Source organism: Leuciscus leuciscus (assembly GCF_965113295.1).
Source record: "Leuciscus leuciscus genome assembly, chromosome: 12".
NCBI lineage: Eukaryota > Metazoa > Chordata > Actinopteri > Cypriniformes > Leuciscidae > Leuciscus > Leuciscus leuciscus.
This window is the reverse complement of record NC_138736.1, coordinates 11,614,034-11,635,590: the sequence shown is the minus strand read 5'-3', so window position 1 is coordinate 11,635,590 and position 21,557 is coordinate 11,614,034. Positions and strand designations below refer to the sequence as shown.

The following is a 21,557-nucleotide window of genomic DNA, read 5'->3' as shown; positions in this document are numbered from 1 at the left end:
CGATTTCAAAATAATGTTGCGTTCATAGCTGGTTTATCAAATTGTTGTTATTTGTTGTTTGTTTATTATACAAGGTGGTTTGTGTGTACAGGCCAAAACATTACTATTTTTAATGTTTTTGAAAGAAGTTTCTTCTGCTCATAAAGCCTGCATTTATTTGATAAAAAATACAGATTTTTTTTTAAATATATTGTGATATATTATTACAATTTAAAATAATTGGTTTTCAATTTATTATACTTTAAAATTTCATTTATTTCTGTGATGCAAAGCTGAATTTTCAGGATCATTACTCCAGTCTTTAGAAATCATTCTAATATGATGATTCATTATCAAAGTTGGAAACAGTTCTGCTGCTTAATATTTTTTCATAACCTGCGATACTTTTTTAGGATACTTTGATGAATAAAATGTAAAAACATAAAAATAAAAAAAAGAAGCAAATTAAAAAAAAATAGAAATCTTTTGTAACAACAATATACACTACTGGTCAGTAATTTGGGGTCAGTAATTTTTTTCTTTCTTTTTTTGAAATAAATCAATACTTTTATTCAGCAAGGATGTGTTAAATTGATCAAAAGTGATAGTAAAGAAGATTTATATTATTAGAAAATATTTTTTTATTTTGAATAAATGCAGTTCTTTTTAACCTTTTATTCATCAAATATATTAGGCAGCAGAACTGTTTCCAACACTCATAATAAATCAGAATATTAGAATGATTTCTAAAGGATCATGTGATAGACTGGATGTCACATGTGACACTGAAGACTGGAGTAATGATGCTGAAAATTCAGCTTTGCATCACAGGAATAAATTATTTTTTAAAGTATATTGAAATTGAAAACCAATCATAATAGTAATAATATATCACAATATTAATTTTTTTTTCTGTATTTTTGATCAAATAAATGCAGGCTTGATGCGCAGAAGAAACTTCTTTCAAAAACATTAAAAATAGTAATGTTTCCAAACTTTTGGCCTGTACTGTATATATATATATATAGCAGTTAATTGGGCGGCTTAGGGTTAATGAATATAGTTTATTATTTATTATTATTATTAATATAGACAAAATAGTTTGAAAGACAAAAGCTTTCCATATAAAGTAATGCATGGTTAAATGACTTATCGATGGATAATTCAAATAATAATTAATGTGTTCATCAGGAGTTGATTCAATATGCAATGTTGCAATGTTGAAAAAACGCTTCTTAGAGGAGAAATGTTCAAATGTTTTGTGGCCTCTCAATTTTCCATGTAATTATAGCCACCTGACTAGTGACTGGTCTGTGTGTGCAACTTCACAAAACTAGAATACTTTCTGGATGTATAAGCGATATGCTTTTTTAGAAAGGAAAATTTAAGCCATTACAAAGAAGAATTAGGGAGAATCAATAAATTATGAATGATTTACTGCCATTGTGTGAATAATATGTAATCAATCAATAAAAAAGTAACTGTTGTCTGATTAAGAGTATTTTAAAACTTAATATAATCTAATTACAAGTAATCCAGATTTAAAGTAACTAACTAACTAATTTACTAACCAGCACTGCTGACACAGGCATAAAATGAGATCAGCATCTCTTATGAAAGGGCAGATATTACTGGTATATATTTTCATTTACTTACTCAAACACTCAACGATTATTATTGGGGAGACAAATGAGGAATAATAATTGCATTTAAGAAGTTTATTTTGTGACAAACCGAGGGAAATATTTGAAAAAGGAAAAGCCTTGCCAGCCAGTTGCTTTTGCTTCGCTAAAGTGCAAGTTTTAATGCCATTGGCTAATGCACACCTGTCGTTTTGATTTCAGCAAATCACTGTGGGTGACTTAATATTCACGAGTCCAACAGCCTAAAAGGCAATGAATATGCAATATACCTGAGGGAAGACGACGTCATCAAAAAAGACTACTCATCCCTGACTGTTGTGAGTAATTTTGTTCAACAAATAAAATATTTTATATTTAAGTAACTTTTACCCTGTTGTTATATCCGGATATCATTATTTTTAGTCTTTTTCACAAAAACAGTGAATGACAATGTCTCACCACTACCAGAATATAATTCTCTAAGTTCTGTCTAAAATGAAAATTAATAATATGACCTTTCATTCATACATTGTTATGTGGTCGGACACCAAAAACCCAGACTAGACTGACCTTACTGCAAAACCACAAACCAGTTTAGGCTGGTTGAAGTCATTTTTCAGCAGGGGTGAAATGATTGGCACAAAGCTCAGAGCGGCCTTAAATTGTACCAATTTGTTGGGAAATTGCACTAGTGAAAATGTGTGTCCCTGATGGAAGGTCTACATTTATACAATTCTCCCATCACACTTCAGATGTGCTACTGCCCCGCTGCCATGACAACAGCATTTATCATGACATCACCTCCCTAGAGTGACTCATACTGCACAGGTCTGCATAAAAAGTGAACGGTTTGTGTGCATGAAAATGAGAGAGAGAGAGAGAGAGAGAGAGAGAGAGAGAGAGAGAGAGAGAGAGAGAGAGAGAGAAAATTAGAGAAATGTATGAGTTTGTCTGACAGCATTTACCTAATCAGTAAGGATGACAAACAACACACAGCCGGAGACGATTCAGTAGACATCCACATATTTAATTCTCTATGTAACAAAAATAAGTACACGTCTTTGTTCAAGGAGCTTTACGATATTGAAAAAGTGAACAAAAAACCAGACATTTAGAAATGCACATCAACACATACAGTACAGAAAGCGAATTGTATTGCATGACTGGACACAATTAATCCCTTTATAGTATTTTTTGGGGACATAATCAGAATCTGCACTGGATGGATATACATGTGAACTTACATTACATTTTTCAAGCTGTATTATAAATGTGTGCATATATATATATATATATATATATATATATATATATATATATATATATATATATATATATGTATATATATATATATATATATATATATATATATGTATATATATATATATATATATATTATATGTGTATATGTGTTATATTATATTATGTATGTTATAATATAATATATGATATATAAATATGTGTGTGTGTGTGTGTATATATATACATACACTCACACACACATATATATAATTACATTTTATTAACCCTATATCCAATTTTATGCTTTATAAAGTCTTTGGCACACAAAAAAAAAAATCTCTCATTGGACTTTAGCAGTGGCATGTATAGTCACTTTAGTGGTGCACATTGCACAACATCCACCAGGCCCATTTTGCACTTCCCATAATCATTACCCGTGACTATAACTGTGTTTATGTAATCTAATCACAGTGATCATTAAGATGGTCAAGATTTCAGACCATACATTGAGTCACGCTGGTACAGATCTGAACTGCGGTAGTAGATAAAATGCAATGTCTTGAAAAGTGCTGCCATTAAATATGACTGTCCCTTGTGAAAAAGAAGTACACTTTAGAATACTTTATTATTACGGAAAGAATATACTTAAATGCAAAGTGAATGTATTGATTTGGACTCTTAATTGCATGTTAATAGCAATTAAATAAACATGTATTATAGTTCAAATTGAAATTAAATGCATTTAGCTGAACTACAGTGCTTTTTGGTCCACTTAAGCACATCTTTATATGTATTTTCATAATTGCTTCTTTTGTCTGAAATTTGTTTAAAGTGCTGACAAGTACAGACAAGCATGTATTCACAAAAATACACATCATGTAATTTCTGTTGGTGTACTTTTAAAAGATTATTAAAGCACAGTGATTTCAAATGTACTTTAAAGTAAAACTTTTAATTGTATAGCCTACTTCTTTTTCACGAGGCACATTCAGTACTAGAAACCTACTATGTAAGATAACAAAAAAGAGATTCCACTGTCGTAAAACAGCGACAGAGGTGTGCGAATGTGACAGGAAATACATCCCACGTGGATTTCACAAGATAGTGAGCAGTGTAAAAGCAGTTGTGACAAAATATAAGTAAAGAAAACTGCTGAAACTCCTGTTACTGAAAATGTAACATCACAAGATATGCTGCAAAATGAACTGCAGGATTAAAGTGATCTATTGCTAAACTACTTACACTATTGAAAAATAAGTCACTTAGATAAAGCTAAAATGATTATCTAAACATGAATAATCATTGCTATTGTGTAGCACAATGTTCCAGTAAGACATCCTCATTGTGATCTAGAAGTATTTAATGGTTTTGAAAGGGATTCTTGCTAAAATTCACAGATTTGAATGGGTGCCCCCTGGACCTATATCACATGGGGATCTTATTTGGACCCCCTGAAAGCCCAGACAGCCCTAGTTCTGATTAAAAACATATGCTGAATTCAGAACCACATACTAGCATACTACTCTTATCATATCTTTCTATGGCAGAAATAGTAAGGCTATGTAGCTCAAATTCAGCAATAGTCTTTTTGAGGGTCTTCTGCTTAAGTTAACCAGGCAAGTTAACAACAATAACATCTTTCACCACAGGGAGGCAGTCTAAAACTAAAGCTGAATTGCCTCTACTCACAATGTAGTGCAACAGTATTTTCATGTTATAGCGCAATAGTAACATTGACAGGTACTACACATTCTGCGTCTGGTTTACATTTGTGTCCACTTATATTACAAGAGTAAAGAAAGGTAATTCAACATTGACAATATTCATACAATTAAAATCCTTTTGGCTGACACTTTGCTAAGCTTGTGAAATAGGAGATGAATTAATGAAGACTGAACTAAACTAAAGCTTTCATGACAAAAACAGCTCACCAGCCATACCAGGTGACAACAAACACGGCGGCGTAATACTCCTAGCACTGGCGTGAAGATCATAAGAAAGAATTAATACAAAGGTTGAGGCATTTGTGTTCTCTTACGTGAACTCACACTCACACACTGCGGCTTTCACACCAGATTGCAAAGAAAAAAAAAATGCACACATTAGTTTCCCTCTTTCACAGACAGACCCACATACATAAGTACAGTAAAGTTTTTTTGTGTTAGCACACAAATCATTGCAGCTGTGTCAGAATACGAAAGCAGTTCTAAGAGAAACATTTACATTAAGCATGTGTATAGGCATTATGTACAAAATGTATTCATGTACATATATTGTCAGTTCTCTATCTAATAAATGCTATTCCTCATTTTCTGGCATGATCCATCACTAAATATCACCCTTTTACTCAGCCATGGCTTTTTAGTTTTATCTCGGACAATAACACGATTAGAAGATGGCTATGCTTTGTGATGGTATCATCAGATTATGGCAATGTTTTCTCTAACAGTATTACTGGAGTGGGGTAGAGCGCTGTATATGAAGGCACCCGCAAATGTCAAAGGATTCAGTCCTGCCCAGAACTCTGTGCTTTCTACATTTCCCCTCTCTAATGCTCTTCCTCAGGCACAAGGCATGTTGCTGCTCTGACATTTTCAGTACAGAAAAAATGTATTCCAAAGATTATATAATATTTAATAGGTATGCACGGTTTAAATATTTGGCTGATACCAATAAGCAAATTATTATTGTTATGGCCAATAAACAATAAATATGGAAGCCCTAAGAAGCCATGCATTTTTCTTTTTTTCTTTTTTTGTGAACTTGACACTTCTTCAGTAGATAAATGAACATAAATATTCAGTTCTATTTTGTCTAAATAAATGAAAAATAAAACAGATTTTGGACATCACATTATAATGTATAATGGATATTCATTTTGAGATTTGCTAAATATTGCATTTATTAAATTATTAGTGTTTTTAAAGAGTGTTGGATGACAGAAAAGATAAAGTAAAAATGAGGTAAAATAGCATGCACAATTATATATATACAAATAATGGGCGATCAACAAATAAATAAATAAAAATAATATCAGCAGATATCTAGCTATTGTGCATCCTTAATGTATATTTTCATCCTTTGCCTTTTGTATCTTTATCTTGGATTAAAATGTGTTAAAATGGATTATTTATTATTATTATTTATTTATAATTATTAAATTAAACTTCTGAAAGAGACGAATGCCTGTCTTTTGGCTCAAAAGTGACTTTTCTGAGTATTAATGATTCAGTCTTTCAAACTTTCTGACTATCTCTATGGGCTGGAAAGCAGACAGAATGTGTAACAAGTGATACAGGATTGAAAATACTCTCTCTTGCATTACTTTCACTAATCATTCCAAATGGCCATAATCATTGCCTTTGCACTCCCAAGATTACCATGCAGTCTAACTTCTGTTTAACAGTATATTTTCTCTCAGCATCTATTACCTACATCTCTCTAGAAGTCTGTACATGGATCTCCTCCCCTCCCTACACCCCCCAGCCCCCTTCACTCATCTTCCTCCTCTCCTTTCTTACTTCTGCATGTCACATTGCAGTAAAAGAACAATGGAGGGGTCGCTCTTGGCCGCCTCTTTGAACTCCTCCAGCGTGATCTCATCGTTGTGGTCCTTGTCCATCTTGCTGAAGATTTTGTCCACACGCTGCTGTGGGGTCAGCCCGTCCTCGTTCATACGCATCATGATCACCGTTCCAACCATCTTGTAGATTGCCTGGACATCAGAGACATCCCGAATCGATGGGGTGAACACATTTCTAAAGCAAACACATATTTGAGTATGTGAAGCAATGGCTTCTCTGAATACCTCACCTCAATGATCTCCAGCATCTCCATGCGTGTGATCTTGCCATCTCCGTCTAGGTCGTACATGTTGAAGGCCCAGTTGAGTTTCTGCTCAAAACTTCCCCTGGAAGTGATGGACAGTGCGCAGATGAACTCTCTGAAGTCAATGGTACCGTCGCCATTTTTGTCAAATGTCCGAAAGGCATGCTGAGCGAATTTTGAAGCATCGCCATAAGGGAAGAACTGGAAGATACAAAACAGATATGGCAACTGACTTTTTAGTACACTTTTACAGTTTAGTAACCTAACTACATAGACATCCTTAAATGATCATTCTTTCATCATACGCCCTATAAAGCCTACTGCATTGAATTTGATAAACACATTTCCAAGACCTCTTAATTAACACGATCAAAACTTTGCTGAAAACACAATCTACTACATGCTTTTTGTCATTTGATAGTTTATACCTTTTTATTATTTTTTTTGCGAGTAAAATGCCTTTCAGTATAATTATAAAACCTTTGAGTGTTTTTCCTGCTATTTGAGTTAGAGCTCCATGTTCTCCTTATATCATACTATATAAAAGCCAAATGTAATAAATATGATACACAACAACAAAAAAACACAAATGCAAACTTTAAACACAAATTCATACTGGTTTGGAACAGGAATTTGAGTGCCAGTACATCATGACAGAATTTTCGTATTTAGGTGATCTATCCCTTTAAAAAAAGTATTGAGATTATTTTTCATTTTGCTTGTAATTTATTTTATGCACCTTAGGGTCATATGGATAAAGTAACTATATCGTCTGAGTAAAGTATCCCTTTGGGTGTATAGACAACGTTCACCTTGACATAAAGCTGCTGGAATTCTTCCAGATTGAGGATGCCAGTTGGACAGTCCTTCAGAAAGCCCTTATACCACTGCTTCAGCTCAACTTCATTGAACTCTGTACTCTTGGTCAAGTCGTCTAGCACCTCAGGAGCAAGCTTGCTGTTGTGTTTCCCCATCTTTTTACACCTCTCTGTGGGCAAGGAGGGAAAAGAGCCATCAAATACATTAATGCTTTATAGATTGGCAGCAGCAATCAAAAACAGAAATGTATTATGGACAATAGGTCTCGTGACAAGACTAATGCGAAGGTGTAATGTAATGCAACAGCAGCTGTGAAATCGCACCATTCAAATGGAAACCACTGTCTCCATTCTTTTTTTATTACGTCTGCCTCAAATACCATACAAAATGAAGAGTACAGAGCAAGATTTTATCATTAACGAAAAACAATTATCAAATATAGCTGCAAGCAACAATTAAGGGGCAAAGCACAAAGAAGGCACAATAAATCATGCCAACATGGCTGGGAGCGTCAGACCAACTGCAACAACAAGCAATTAAAGACATTTTAATATGATTTTAGACAAAATGGCTGAGTATCATAAATTCAATCACTAGTAAAATGATTTAAAGGTTTATCACTTTCGACCAATAGGTGGCACTGTGACCGAATTGATGTGGTGTGGTCAGAGTAAGATGACAATGATGCATTCAAAGTTTAGTGTCAATTGGTCAAAGCATTTTAAAATTTGTTTATGCAGTATACGAAAACGGTTTCGTCTATCGAGACAAAATCCATAACTTTTTGCCGGCATGGTCTGAAGATTATACGATTCGATTTTGGTGAAAATCGGTCCAATGGTCAAAAAAGTATGTTTTTAAAGAAAAAAACAACTGCGGCTGAGACTAGTGATACAGTAAAACGTTCAAGACAGGCCTTATTTTTAACTCCGAGGTTATTAATTAATCAATGGTGTATGCTTCATTTGAAGCCATCAGCCCTGCAGAAAAATCAAGCATGAATTTTATGTAGGTCCTGGGCTGGTTAGAGCTGGTATAGTGCTGTTCTAGCTGGTGGACCAGCATTGTCATGCTTTTCTCAAGCAAAACTGAGCTAGTAGCTGGTCCAACAGCAATTCCGCTTACCATGATAGGGACCAGCAAACCAGCATCCCATGCTGGTCTCAGCATGCAAAACATACCCTATTCTGGTGACCAGCAATGCTGAATTTTTAGCAGGGAGTCAGTGCTTTTTCCAAATTTTTGTTAAATTGTAAGTAATAAAAATTCAGATGAAGAACTAAACATTTTCTAAAGATACAAATACTATAACAGCTATTTATGAAACTAACTAAAACTAATCAAAAATTTTGAATTCATAATATAAAACTAAATAAAACGAGTAAAACATTTTCAATATGTGTGTAGAGTGGTGATGTTTCCATTTCTTTGTCTTTTAGTAGCTGTTGTCTACTATTCTTTTGGGGTTTTACACTTTGTCATGACATTATGTCTTATAATGTGTCTGCCTGTGGCAAAATCCGAGATATATTAAACCAAATCCAAATGGCCCTGGGTCTTGAAAATGGATATATTTGGGTGCGCAAATGACAAATGAGGCACTGTGTTAATGAGTCATTATCTCCGCTCTCGGGTTATTAAAGTTCATTAAATATTGAACCGGTCTAAATAGTTGACGAGGGGCACATGATGACGGAATACAGCAGCAGCTTTTCAGAGGAACTCATCTGAGACATTCTGAGACCCGGTCGCCCACAGAGCTATTTTCTCCTCTGACGGTAGGTCATTTTAGTGGGATCATGATGACTAATCAGAGGTGAGCATTCATCTCCTCTCTCTCTCTCTCTCTCTCTCACTCTCATTTTCTCTTGCTCTATTTCGCTCCCTCTTTGTCGCTGACCTTTATTGGAATTCTGTGGTCTGTCGGCTTTGCTAATCTTGGCATCTTTCTGATTAGTTAACTTTAGACAGGGGTGTTTAATTAAAGATCTAAGTGGTTAATGAACTGTATGGCAGACAACATTCGCCTCAAGGCTCTAGAAAGCTGATTTTTGGGGGCTGGTGAGACAATCCACTATTGTTTTCAATCAGAAAGGCTTCCATCAAACTCTGTAAGCACTCCTGCCCACAGGCCAACGTTTGTTAGCTGCTTTGTAATAAGTGACTGCTCAAAGAGCCGGCGTGCAAGAGGAAACAAAATCTGTCAATCATTACTCCAGAGCCCTCCATGAAACTGCAAAGGAAATGAAAAGCGACTCAAATTGGAAAGCAACGTATGTTTATGGAAGTTAATCTACACCCATATTGCTTTGGAACCTGTGGCGAGAGTCGTGGTTACCTGGGAGTTGTAACATCAATAAGTTGAACACACTGTGTTTTTTGCCACAGATGTCATAATATCCTTCTAGCAAGGATTTCATTTTATTAGAAAATTCAGACACACACTACCTTTTTTTTCAGGCACTATAATAAACAAGTTTTTGGCTTCTTGTTTAAGCCAAACATCCACTACAGGACTGAAGCATGTTGTACTTTTTATTTTTTATATCTTAAACTAGTTATGCCCAGACTATATCCAATTAGCAGCACCTGCCCATGCATCTGAGTTTTATAGTGTGTGCACTTATGAGACACACTGTGCCAAATTTCAATCAGTGTGAAAATAATCACAATTTCTTCGTTTACTGTTTTGTGCAAATCAGGGCTGGTAAAAAATATACATTTTTGCAATTAATTGAATTATCCCGATATTGATTCTTGAAATCACTAGATTGATTTTTACACAGCCATTTTCAGTGGCTGTGTGAAAATGTATTTGTGTCACTTTCTGTTCTGCAGCTGTCAATGTGTTCAGATAAACTCCCTTACTAAACCGTGTTGTCTGGACTCTGTTGTAAAATTTTTTTATTAATATGGACCCTTTTCACATTTACAGGGTTCTCAGAAGCGGAAGTCATCATAGTTGGGTAAACTTCTATAGTGGTGAATAGGAGATGATGGCAAATATCATATTTTGTTCCCAAATTGTATTCCCATTTGCTCCAAAAACAAAAGAAAATCATGATTGCGTTTTCCACAACTTTCCAAAAAATAGAGAGACTAATTACAGTAGTAAGAAGAGAGAATGATGGCAATGATCAATGCCATCACTCCCTCAGCCGTTGTATTAGAAACACTCAAACAGCAGTGTTAATTCGTTTTTTTGTAATTTACTGTCAGGGTAATATAACACAAAGAATATACAGTGACCACCAATGACTCCTTAGGCAGCTATTTAAAAAAAAAAGAGGTACTTGTTACACTGCCCTATACATCATTAGAAGAGAGAATATTTTGCATAGGCAAGCAAATCAAATCAGGAAATCTGGTCTCAATACAAATCAAAAATGATGTTTGATGACATATTAGTCATATTGCTAAGTGAGCGAGTTTGTTTTACAATGCATTCTGGGATCGCACCTGGAGTCAGAGAGGAAAATGACCGTGTAAAGCTCTTGTAACCAACATCACAGAAAAAAAGAATCTATTAGGCTTTAAATGTGAGCAGGACATGCGTCCTTGACCTATTCCTTTTACTCCTGACATGTCTACAATTCAATTAAAACTAACAGATCAGGTCTACCAGCATGTATCTCTCATTCAACTTCTGTCTTCACAGCACACAATGAGGCCATTAGGAACACAGTGTGAGATGGAGAGAAGGGTGGTAAGGAGTTCAAAGTGAATAAGTAGATCTAGCAGTGGTGTTTATATATAAATCAAATGTAAATTCAAGCTTGTTAAACTGGTATGATGTACCTTTAATTTTACCAAGCTGATTGCTCACTAAAAAAAAAACACATTCATCATGTTTTCAGTCCTTTTCAAGTTAAATTTTGGCATGACATAAAGCAGTTATACCTAAGTGGCTGAGTTATTTACTTACTCTTTAATTAGCCTTCCCATTAACACCATAATTTTGTTCATTCAGACCAATTCACGAATGCGCACGAAAACAAAATGCAGGATTTATAGCACGAACCAATCATATCCAACCATAACAAATCATATCCAATCATAGCGTGGAGGCATTGCCACCTCTCAGGTGACTTCCCCCTATTCATCGTCAATTACCCCCCACCAAACCCACTGCATGCTTTAGGGGTCTGTAAAAGTCAATGGGCTCAGGGGAGGCAAAGGGAGACGTGGCGTCCTGCTGTAACTTTACCTGCGGGGGTCCCTGTTGGACACTGTTATGTTAGAAAAACAAGTGATTTATACACCTTTTTAATGTCACATTTTGTCATATTTGGATTATATTATTTTTGTAACAAGGGTTATTTTCTCATCTAATTGTTTGAGGAGGCACTGCCTCTCTTGCCTCCTCGGAGGAAACGCCCCTGAGGTATAGAGACTTTGAAGTCTGGAAGGCAAGGGAAATGTTAAAGAGAGAGAGTGGGAGTAGAGAGGGGTTTTAAGAGGGGGAGAGTTTGGTGTACAATGTGAAGTTGGACAGAACTGCCCCATCCTGAACCTCCGACAAGGCCCAATTTAATGTCAGTCAGGAGAGAAAAAGCATGTTGCAGAAAACTGGGCTTCCAAAAGCACCTCAGCCGATAAGAAATATGGGCAGACAGTCTTAAAATTAATGAAAAATACAAAGTACACCAAATAAAAATACTTTTAATCTTTGGCTTGAGTTCAGAAATAATAGCATCTTCTTTTCCCAGTTGTTTACTGTGGAATATAATCTCTCCTGAGTTTCTGTCCGATGAGTCAGTTCCTGCCTCATTTACCACCCAAGAGGACGTTTCTGCTTATCAACGAATGGTAGCTTTTATGTGGCTCCTATAGGATTATGACGGCTGCTTGCGGATTAGTCTAGCAGTGCTGAGGGAAGAAATGTGGGTGCTCCTGTCACTATGCCGTTTCTATTTCCTTGAGCAGAAGTGATGCTTATCTATGAGGATTTGCAGATTAATGCAGGCCCATCGCCAAGGCCGGGCATTGGGGAGTAATGCCCCTCCAGATGACAGCAAACTTACAATTGAGAGCAAAAACCTTATTTCTTACTTCAGAAAGACTGCATTACATGCAGCTGTGGTTAACATTATTTTCCATACCCTTGGTGCCAAGGTGACATCAGCCGAAAAATCTTTATTTTTTAAGAATAGCTTTCACAATAAGACAAGGTGCATGTATTAAGAGGGTAAATTGAAACTACTTTGACCTCATGTTGACTTTAAAGACTATAATTTTTTTTTTTTTTTAACTCTAACAAAATTATTGTGATGAAACCAAAAGGTCACACAGATTAATTCTGCTTCATGATCTTTTACAGAGTCACATCTGAAGCTGTTACCTTCCCATCAGTAAGAAAACAGAGTGAATGTCTTTTGTGGCCTTGTTTCATGGCCTCCCTATCACTTTATCTTTTTCATCAGTTCTCCTTTGTCACTCAGAGTGATCGATGGACAGTGATTGCCTTTGTGGTCACTGCTGATGTCTTTGACATTCCAGCCAGATCAGTATGTGTGTGTTCCTTTTAAGAGCCACCAAATGAGATGAGAACCCTTGGAGCCGAGATGTGCTGGACACTGGGGCATTGGCAGTGGATTAATTCCACACATGCACAAACACACTCAAATGCACACACGTACAAAGACATACAGGTCTGGCACTTAAATGGATCCCAGGTGGGAAAACATTTTTTTTTTTTTCAGGGCCTGAACATTGTACTGGCAACTGTCGGAGATTGAACAAGAAAAGAAGAGATGACTCAATTTGAGTCTCTTATAGACTTTATTCACCCCAGTGACCCTCTGCAAATTCTTTCAAGATTGACATGGCAGAAGGAACTGAGAGATGAAAGAGTAGTAGGCTTTAGATTTTAGAAACACATAGAACCTGTCATAATCAGTCAAGTTTGGTCATTTTTTTAAATGTCTTTAACAAGTCTCTATAGGCTCCCTAGGGTTGCATTTATTAAAGAAAACAGCAATACGATTTAACTGTTTTCTATTTGAGTATATTTTGAAATATAATTTATTCCTATGATGACAAAGCTAAATTTTCAGCATCCTTACTGCAGTCTTCAGTGTCACATGATCCTTCAGAAATCATTCTAATATGCTGACATTTTAATATGTTATTTGTTCACTGACCTGAATAGGGAGGGTGTTTTAAGTACCCTATAAGGACACTATAGCCTTTTCACAACAATGTTCCGGCCCTTTTATGGTGGACAGAAGTGGCGTGTTACAAGTGTGCTTTATCAAAACCCTGGGATGATACCACTGGTGAATAATTGGTTGTCCTGGTAACAGACCAGGAAGCTTTCACAACCCTTGTCTCGCAAAATTCAGCCAATAACAACTGGTTAGAAGCTTTGCCATGGATGGATCCTCTCTTTGTCTTAATTTAGCTCTTTCTTAATATGCAACAGCAAAGTCAATTCATCTTAAAGTTGGATAGTGCTGATTTGATTACTTGATTTTCTATTCAGGGTTGGGTTGTAATTTTAAATGAGCTATTTCAGTTGTCAAGATTCATTTACTTTCAGTAAACTTGACAAAAAATAACTAAATAATCTTTTCCACCATCGGGACAAACCGTTCTCGTTGCTTAACCATTCCATTCCGTGCCGATCCGGCCCAGTTGGTATGGATATAGTTTCATTTTCCACTGAGGGGCTGATAACGGAGCTCTTTGGAAGGTAATACAAATGTGTCAGTCACATTAAAATGCATTAGGGATGTGTGATAAATAACAACACAATATCAGCTGTCAACCAATATCTAAAGGTCCCTCCTCTAAAAATTATCTTTTATTTTATTTATGCTGATTCCAACATACTGCTTTCCATAGAAATAAATATTTATCTTTATCTTTCATACTTTATATTATTGTTGTGATGACTAAATTCACTTATACAAGATATTTTTTTCTCATTAGTAAAATAGAACATATTTATTATTCAGCCATTATTCGTCGTTAAAGCAAAAGTAAGATAAACCACATACTATTCTGAAATTAAATAAGTTAGATACATCTCTAACTTTTCACTCAAAGTAACATTCATATTTGACATAATATTAATATACCGTAAGTTGAAAAAGTGCAAACCTGATGAGCAATTGCAAATATTATGATCCTTCTCTCAGTCTACGAACGATTTATGGATGTGTACGTCACTCCTGAAGCTTTTTATGCCACCTTCTCTTCACTGCAGTTCAATTACAGGTGAGTCATAAAATTCTCCATCTCCACTGACTCATGTGGCATAACAACCAATAGTGGGCATAAATAATGCAGCTGTTTGGAGATATGCAGCCTAAAGGTCAACCATGCTTATCTGGAGTTAAAGGGGCACATCCAAAACTGTCGGTCGTCACAATCAGCCAAAGGAGCTTTTGTGAGCAAAAGAGTCAACATAAAGGTGATTCTTCAATTATACATAAACAGATCAGTGGGGGAAAATATATAGGCTATAGTCCCTTTATTTTCCCCTGTCTCTGTCAGTGACAACAAACCTCTCTGTCCCTAACTGTACTTTTTCTCACAACCACTAATGCACAACACTCACACACACAGGGCATGGTGGCAGATGGTTCAGGGCAGTAATTTAAGATAGTTGCTGTAGGCAAGGTGCTGCTGTGTCCCATGTGGGGTATGGGGCAAAGACAAACAAATCACTTAGCAACTGCAGGACTGTAGCTACAGAATAGTCTTGACTTGGGCTTCGATGCTAAATTTAGGATCCTCTAAAAGGATGCAATTAAAGGCTAAACAGCATGAATTATTTTTGTAAATGTACCTTGATTTTTAAAGACGCTATTTTAAAAATGGTTGTGTGTGTGTGTGTGTGTGTGTGTGTGTGTGTGTGTGTGTGTGTGTTTGTGTTTGTGTTTTGGTCTATAAAGTCAGTGTAGTCCAGCATTGTTTTGGACCCCAATGACTTCCACTGCATGGACAGATACAGTTCAAATAATTCTTCAAAATATCTTTTTTTTGTTCTACAGAAGAAAGTCATACAGGTTTAGAACAAAATAAGGGTGAGTAAATTATTTTTTTTACTTTTGGTGAACTATCCTTAGGGTGAAAGTAACCTGCTTTTTCAGACAAACGCTCCGTCTCCAAAAGAGTTTGATATCAAAGATCTCAAATTCTGCAATCAGATTCAGAGATTTCAATATGAACATTTCTAATAAAAAAGCCACATTCATTTTTTATTTTATTTTTTTTGCTCTTTACAATATCAAGACTAATTTCTCTTTTTATTTAGGAGAAACATCTCAGACAAAGTTGATAAATGAAACATAGCTGAGAATCCCATCTCATGAGCTATAGAGCAACCCCCGAGCAATAACATTTTTCTCTTGGATAAACAGCTATGTTTACTGGCTCTAAACGAGTCCCACTGCATCGGGTTAAATTAGACCATTTGGTGTTTCTATAGTGATGTTTCCCCAATCCAGTGCTGAAGAAACATATTGTCCTCTCTCAAGAGGAGAGGGCAACCCAATGAAGGTCACTGCACCTGCTCTCTACCTCTCAAAATATTGTATGTACAAAGTACTGTCATTTGTATCTGCTAATGCAACACTGTTGCTGTTGACGGCTGGAGATACAATGTAGCATAATGCTGTATTTTGAGGAACCTAACAGCACTCTAGAGTTCCACTCCACAGAATACAATGGAACTCCCTATGCTTCTTCAGAATCCAATTATGTTTTGTATTTGAGGTAATTATGTGCAATGAGTAAAAAAAAGGTTTAATGATACTATACCAATCAGTAGTTATTGCTAAGGCAAGCAACACTGTTACTATTGCTCATATTAGTGATTTGAACCAACCACTACGACTTTTTAGCCAATTCACATGTCAGATCTCATGAGAAAATACCATGTAGTTACATGGCATTTAAGCGAAACCTAAATATGTCGGACACTTGAGGGTAGACTCATTTCACTTGGCCAGTAAGCTACCACTCAGATCACCTTAGAAACCACCTAGAAATACCCTAACAACACACAACAACAATAAAGACAGAACTATACCACAACACCAAAATTGTGGTGGCAAGTTTTGCATGGGCATTCACAACTCACATACAGTACTTCAGAAAAAATATCTAGTTAAATCTGATATAAATAATAGAAATTCAATATAATTTTATTGATTATATTATATTGATAATATAATTTAATCAATATAATCAATATAATAAAAAAATTGAAGTCATTCATTTAATTTCCTTACATTACTGAGAAAAAAAGATAATGTCAGAAGATAACCTAACCAGCTAAATAAAATATAATAAAATCATTATGGTTTGTGGTTTAGGAAACAAAGTTTTAAAGCTTCTGTTAGAGTACAAAACAACAACATTATAAACAGTTATTTTAATAAGCGTATGCCATCCGTCTCTGTTAGGCAGAACAAAATATTGTACCATTAAACGGCTGTTCCAGATGCTGGTATAATACAACAGCACAATCAGTATTTAGTATTCAGAACGGCGTGTCACACAGGTGCACAGTCTTTCTGTGATCATTTTATTGTGCTGCATTTGATTTAAGTGGCTTGGCAGGCGGTATTTGAACTGTGCCCTCTCAAGGATGGCACATTGGGGGGGAAATAAATGGGATTATGAAATGTGGTGATGACCAGTCTGGGCTGTCAATGTAGTGCACTGTAATACCTCTGAAAGAAGTGCACTACACTGGCGAATTAAATTTGTTTCCTGTGAAAAAATTTGCAAATCAGTTGTAAACATCCAGGGCCTTATTTATAAAATGTGCCTATTTGCATAGATTTGATGCATACGCTAAAATCCACGCCAATTATCATATTTATAAAAACGGTCTTTGACCATTCACAAGTAAAGCGTTTGGACGTTGACGGTTGCTCTTTATGTGTTAATTACATGAATTATGTGCATTAACAAGGCAGAGATCTGAAACCATTCAGCTGCGCACAATTTCAAGATCATTTGTCATTTATAAATTTCACATCCGAGAGAGAGGCGTACGCATGTTCTCTGAATCACACGGATGCACATTTGAGAAATGATCGTAAGATCAAATGTAAGATGGTTTTTACAAAACATTTTATAAATGAGGCCCCAAAAGTTTGAAATTCTATCTCCCGGGAGGTGCAAATATCAGTTCAATGTAAAATCAGTTTGTGTTCAAATCAATAAGCTGGAAACACACAAGCAGTCAGATGCTAAAGGATGTGCTGTACCATACTATCTATAGATTGGATACACAGTGGGCGTCATTCTATGCCAACACTAATTTTTGCCATGGAACTGTCAGTCCTATTTCTCAAAATCAGCCTTATCATGGTTTGTATTTAATGCCTTATCTAAATGCTGTACCATGTTGGGTAAGCGCATTGAACAATTTGTTTCTAACACCCCAGGGCGTCATCCGATAACTCCAGCTGCTAAATGTATCTGACAGCATCCCTCCGTTATGACACTGTACTTGCCTCTCATTCAAATTCAGAACAGGAAGCAGAGCAAAGAACAACAACAACAACGCCAGCTAAAAAAGATTAACAGAAAGGAAACAAGCCAGAGCGCTTCTGTTTGACATGACAAACATGCACAATATTAACAGGATCCTATCTGAGAGGGGAACAATACACAATCGTCATCATTCGTTCTTCCAAGCAGGCATTCCTTTGTTTTTCCATGTCGAGCTGCCCAGAGGTCATAGATCGGTCCCGCCAAAAAGCTGACAACTGTGTGTGGCTTCCAGAGCTCAGCCATTTTAAATCTGCCATCCATCTCCATGAAAACCAGAGCATGTGACACGGGTAATCAGGCAGTCGGCCATCCGTGTGAGCGTAGTGCGATACTGGCCAATGCTCTTGTGTGGGACAAAATCAAGGGGACGGTCGGACGTGTATACATGTGCTGACCCTATGACCCGTCCACAGTCTAGTATCTTTTAGGATAGTACACTAAAAAAGCCTATTGTACCATAGTTGATACGCAAATATCTAAGGCCTCTTATCTTCTACATGCCTCTGTCATCTTATTGATAGTTTACACTTTTTTAGCAAGTGAAAGCCCTTTTAGTGTAATTATAAAAAAGTCCCCCGTCAGGTTGGGGTACACTCGTCTTTTTGCTGTGAAATCTTTACTGATTTAAGAATAACTTTAATTTTTTTTAGTAATATTTCAAGATGAACACTAACTGGACTAAAGCAACAGAGGTTATCCATGCATTTTCTTTGTAGAAAAATCATGTTAAAATGTGATTTAAATATGACACATCAGGCTTTTGAGGGAGGTCTATCTCTCAATCATCGTTGTATTGTATGTTTTGCCCCCATAATTAAAACTACAGAGCTTTGGTCATTAAATAAGCATTTAAATATAATTTACTAAGACATTATTGGGAGATATAGAGTGACAACTGATATTTATATGCATTTTATAGTCTGCAATACTTGTTTCATTGGTTTACTTTAAAAGCTATCAGAATTTCATCTTACATATGGACCATAAATATCGGCAACTGCACTAAATTGTATATTTTTGCTCAATTTGGGCCTCTGAACTAAGTTGAGGTGTTTTTTTTCCTTCTCGATATCCATATTCTCCTAGATAATACTATATGAGTTATAATTGCCTGCTGTATCAAATATGACACTCTGCAAACTTTTGTTGAAATGTTTTTTGTATATTTTGTAATAAACTCTTCCATTAAATAAATGACTAATTCATATGTCAGGCTTTACAGGTTTAAAGGAAAAAGCTCCTTCCACAACAGGACACCTTTTCAGATGTTTCAAACTATATTTTACAATCGCCCTGCACTTCAGCAAATGAAGTGTGTCATGGTCAGACGAAGTGATGCGGCCGTGGACCTCTGCTCTTCTCAATCATTAAACCATCCCACATCTCTCCATCCCTCTGCCGTGTTTCATCTGAGCGTACATAATCACATCTGCATCCATTCATTATTTGAGCTTAATGAGCAGTGGCCGTGAGACATACTGAGCTCATTGAGGCTTCACGGCCGCTCACAGGCCCGTCCAAACGGCAGCATGGATGCAAACAAACGTGGTGCCAACAAGCCGATGCTCTCACAACTCGCTGCTGATCATTTTAGTGACAGTTCAATGGTGAAGCACTTGGTGACCAGTGAACAGAGCACTCAAAGAGCAGTCAATTATTTATCTAACTTCAGGTTATATGCAGATTGTTTACAAATCTAATTTCAATAGTAGTAGAACTTAAAGTACTAAAATAACCAAAACTGAAGTAAAAATTATTATATAGGCCTAGACATTTTTTTTAAACACAAAAACTAGCCTAATTAAAATGACAACAACATTACTAGAACTTTAAACAAAATTAAAATGAAAACAGTTACCATTAAATAATATGAATAAAAACTGGTATATCAGTGATAGAACGGCACTGTGCCTGATCCCTAAAAATCTCTACATGACTAAAAAATGACACGAGCTTGCGATGCCAAAAAAATCTGCAAGGGCCTATGATGCACAAACAATTCTGCATGCCTATGATGCCAAAAAATGTGGCATGTGTCTATGACGCTCAAAATTATGATGCTCAGAAAATTATCCATGGAATATGCCTAAAATATACTGTATGATGCGCAAGCTGCACAAGTGTATAATGTCGAAAATGCATCCCAACGAAAGTGTCCAAAAAAGCTGCAAGCACATATGATATCCAAAAAAATAGTCTATGATTCCCAAAAATGCTCTACTCACTTGTGAATGACGGCCGCAAATTCTGCACACCTCTGTGAAAATGAGCTATAAAATAAGTCTAAAATATGCTTATGGTGCTCACAGCAAGCTGCACATGCACCTAATGCAAAAAACGAGGGAAAAAAAGCCCAATTAAACCATTCAAAAATTCATGATTCCCAAACCGGTTGCAAGCACATATGCCCAAAAATGCTTTGAGTCAATGTTGCCCAAAAATGCTCTATGCACCTAATGCCCCAACATTACTGCAGTTCTCTATGATGCCCATAATGCTGCCAGCACCATGCCCACAAATGCTGTCTTGGAAGGCAGGTGACTATAGGTTTGGAGACACAGCCATGTTGTCCCACTCGTATGCGTGGCGCAGCGCAGACACAACACTGACTCATATCCACGCATCCATGAAGTTTTCTGGCACCGCGCTATTGATAAACAGACCTGAACAACTCGCCATTATGTCAATAACACGGGCAAATAAATGCAGCGGACCAAGTCATCATATAAACCACAAGCCAACTTAACACAGTTATTTGAATATAAGGACAAACTAACAATCACGCAACAGACTAATTGGCTTAAAAAATGCATCTAGCCTATAAATGTATATTCGTTTTGTTTAATTTTACTTTTATGACATCTCTATTTATATGTCTGCACAAGATATGAATGCATGAGTAAGAATTAACATGACATTTATTAAAAGTTGTAATGGCACATTCTTGGAAAAACATATTTCTCTTTATAGCAAAGGAAAAATATATATAATAATGTGTTTTAGTTTGTGGGTTCATTTATCAGTTATAGTGTCACTAAATGAAATATAAAATATGTATGTTGTATTCAGCGAACCTTGAAGGAACAATGCGCACATAATGAAATGATATGAAATGACAAAGAAGTAGATAACTATTTAAATGCAAATACAATATTACTTACCCAAATATCGTGAGAGAAGTATCCGGTATTTTATTTATCGCTCAAAGTGACTTGTACTCTCGCGGTTGGAGGAGTAAACTGTTCTTCAACAGAAAAACGCCACCTATTTGTTTCTTCCCTGTGAGGAGGATGAATGGAGCGGTTTCGTTTCCCTTGCCAACACATTTGCATAAGGACCGCCTAATCCGTCCTCTGATTGGCCAATATCAGAGATTAGAGCGACTGTCAAGAAATATTCGTTTTTAATTGGATAGTATCAACTGTCAGTTAAAAAACAGCTAGTTGCCGCATACCTTATAAACTAGCGCTTGTTGCACCTTCCTGCGGGTATCACTGCATGCCAACAGAGAAAATATACATGTTTATATTAACTTGAACGGGTGCATGT

The 21,557-nt window shown here is 36.1% G+C and overlaps 1 protein-coding gene across 1 annotated transcript; it reads right to left on the bottom strand.

Moving 5' to 3' along the window:
• Positions 1 to 2,607: 2,607 nt before the first annotated feature.
• Positions 2,608 to 21,304, bottom strand: hpcal4 (hippocalcin like 4). The gene is made up of 4 exons (XM_082185213.1): positions 21,170 to 21,304; positions 7,484 to 7,659; positions 6,657 to 6,872; positions 2,608 to 6,558 (listed from the first exon to the last, which is right to left on the bottom strand). The coding sequence occupies exons 2-4, from the start codon at positions 7,643 to 7,645 to the stop codon at positions 6,361 to 6,363; spliced, it is 576 nt and encodes a 191-aa protein (XP_082041339.1). The 5' UTR covers positions 7,646 to 7,659; positions 21,170 to 21,304; the 3' UTR covers positions 2,608 to 6,360.
• Positions 21,305 to 21,557: the final 253 nt, after the last annotated feature.

Coding starts and splice junctions, on each gene's coding strand:
- hpcal4 (XM_082185213.1), bottom strand. CDS start 7,645: ATGGGGAAACACAACAGCAAGCTTGCTCCTGAGGTGCTAGACGACTTG. Junction 6,873..7,483: donor TCCAGCAGCTTTATGTCAAG/GTGAACGTTGTC, acceptor TGTATCTTCCAG/TTCTTCCCTTATGGCGATGC. Junction 6,559..6,656: donor AGATGCTGGAGATCATTGAG/GTGAGGTATTCA, acceptor TCTGATGTCCAG/GCAATCTACAAGATGGTTGG.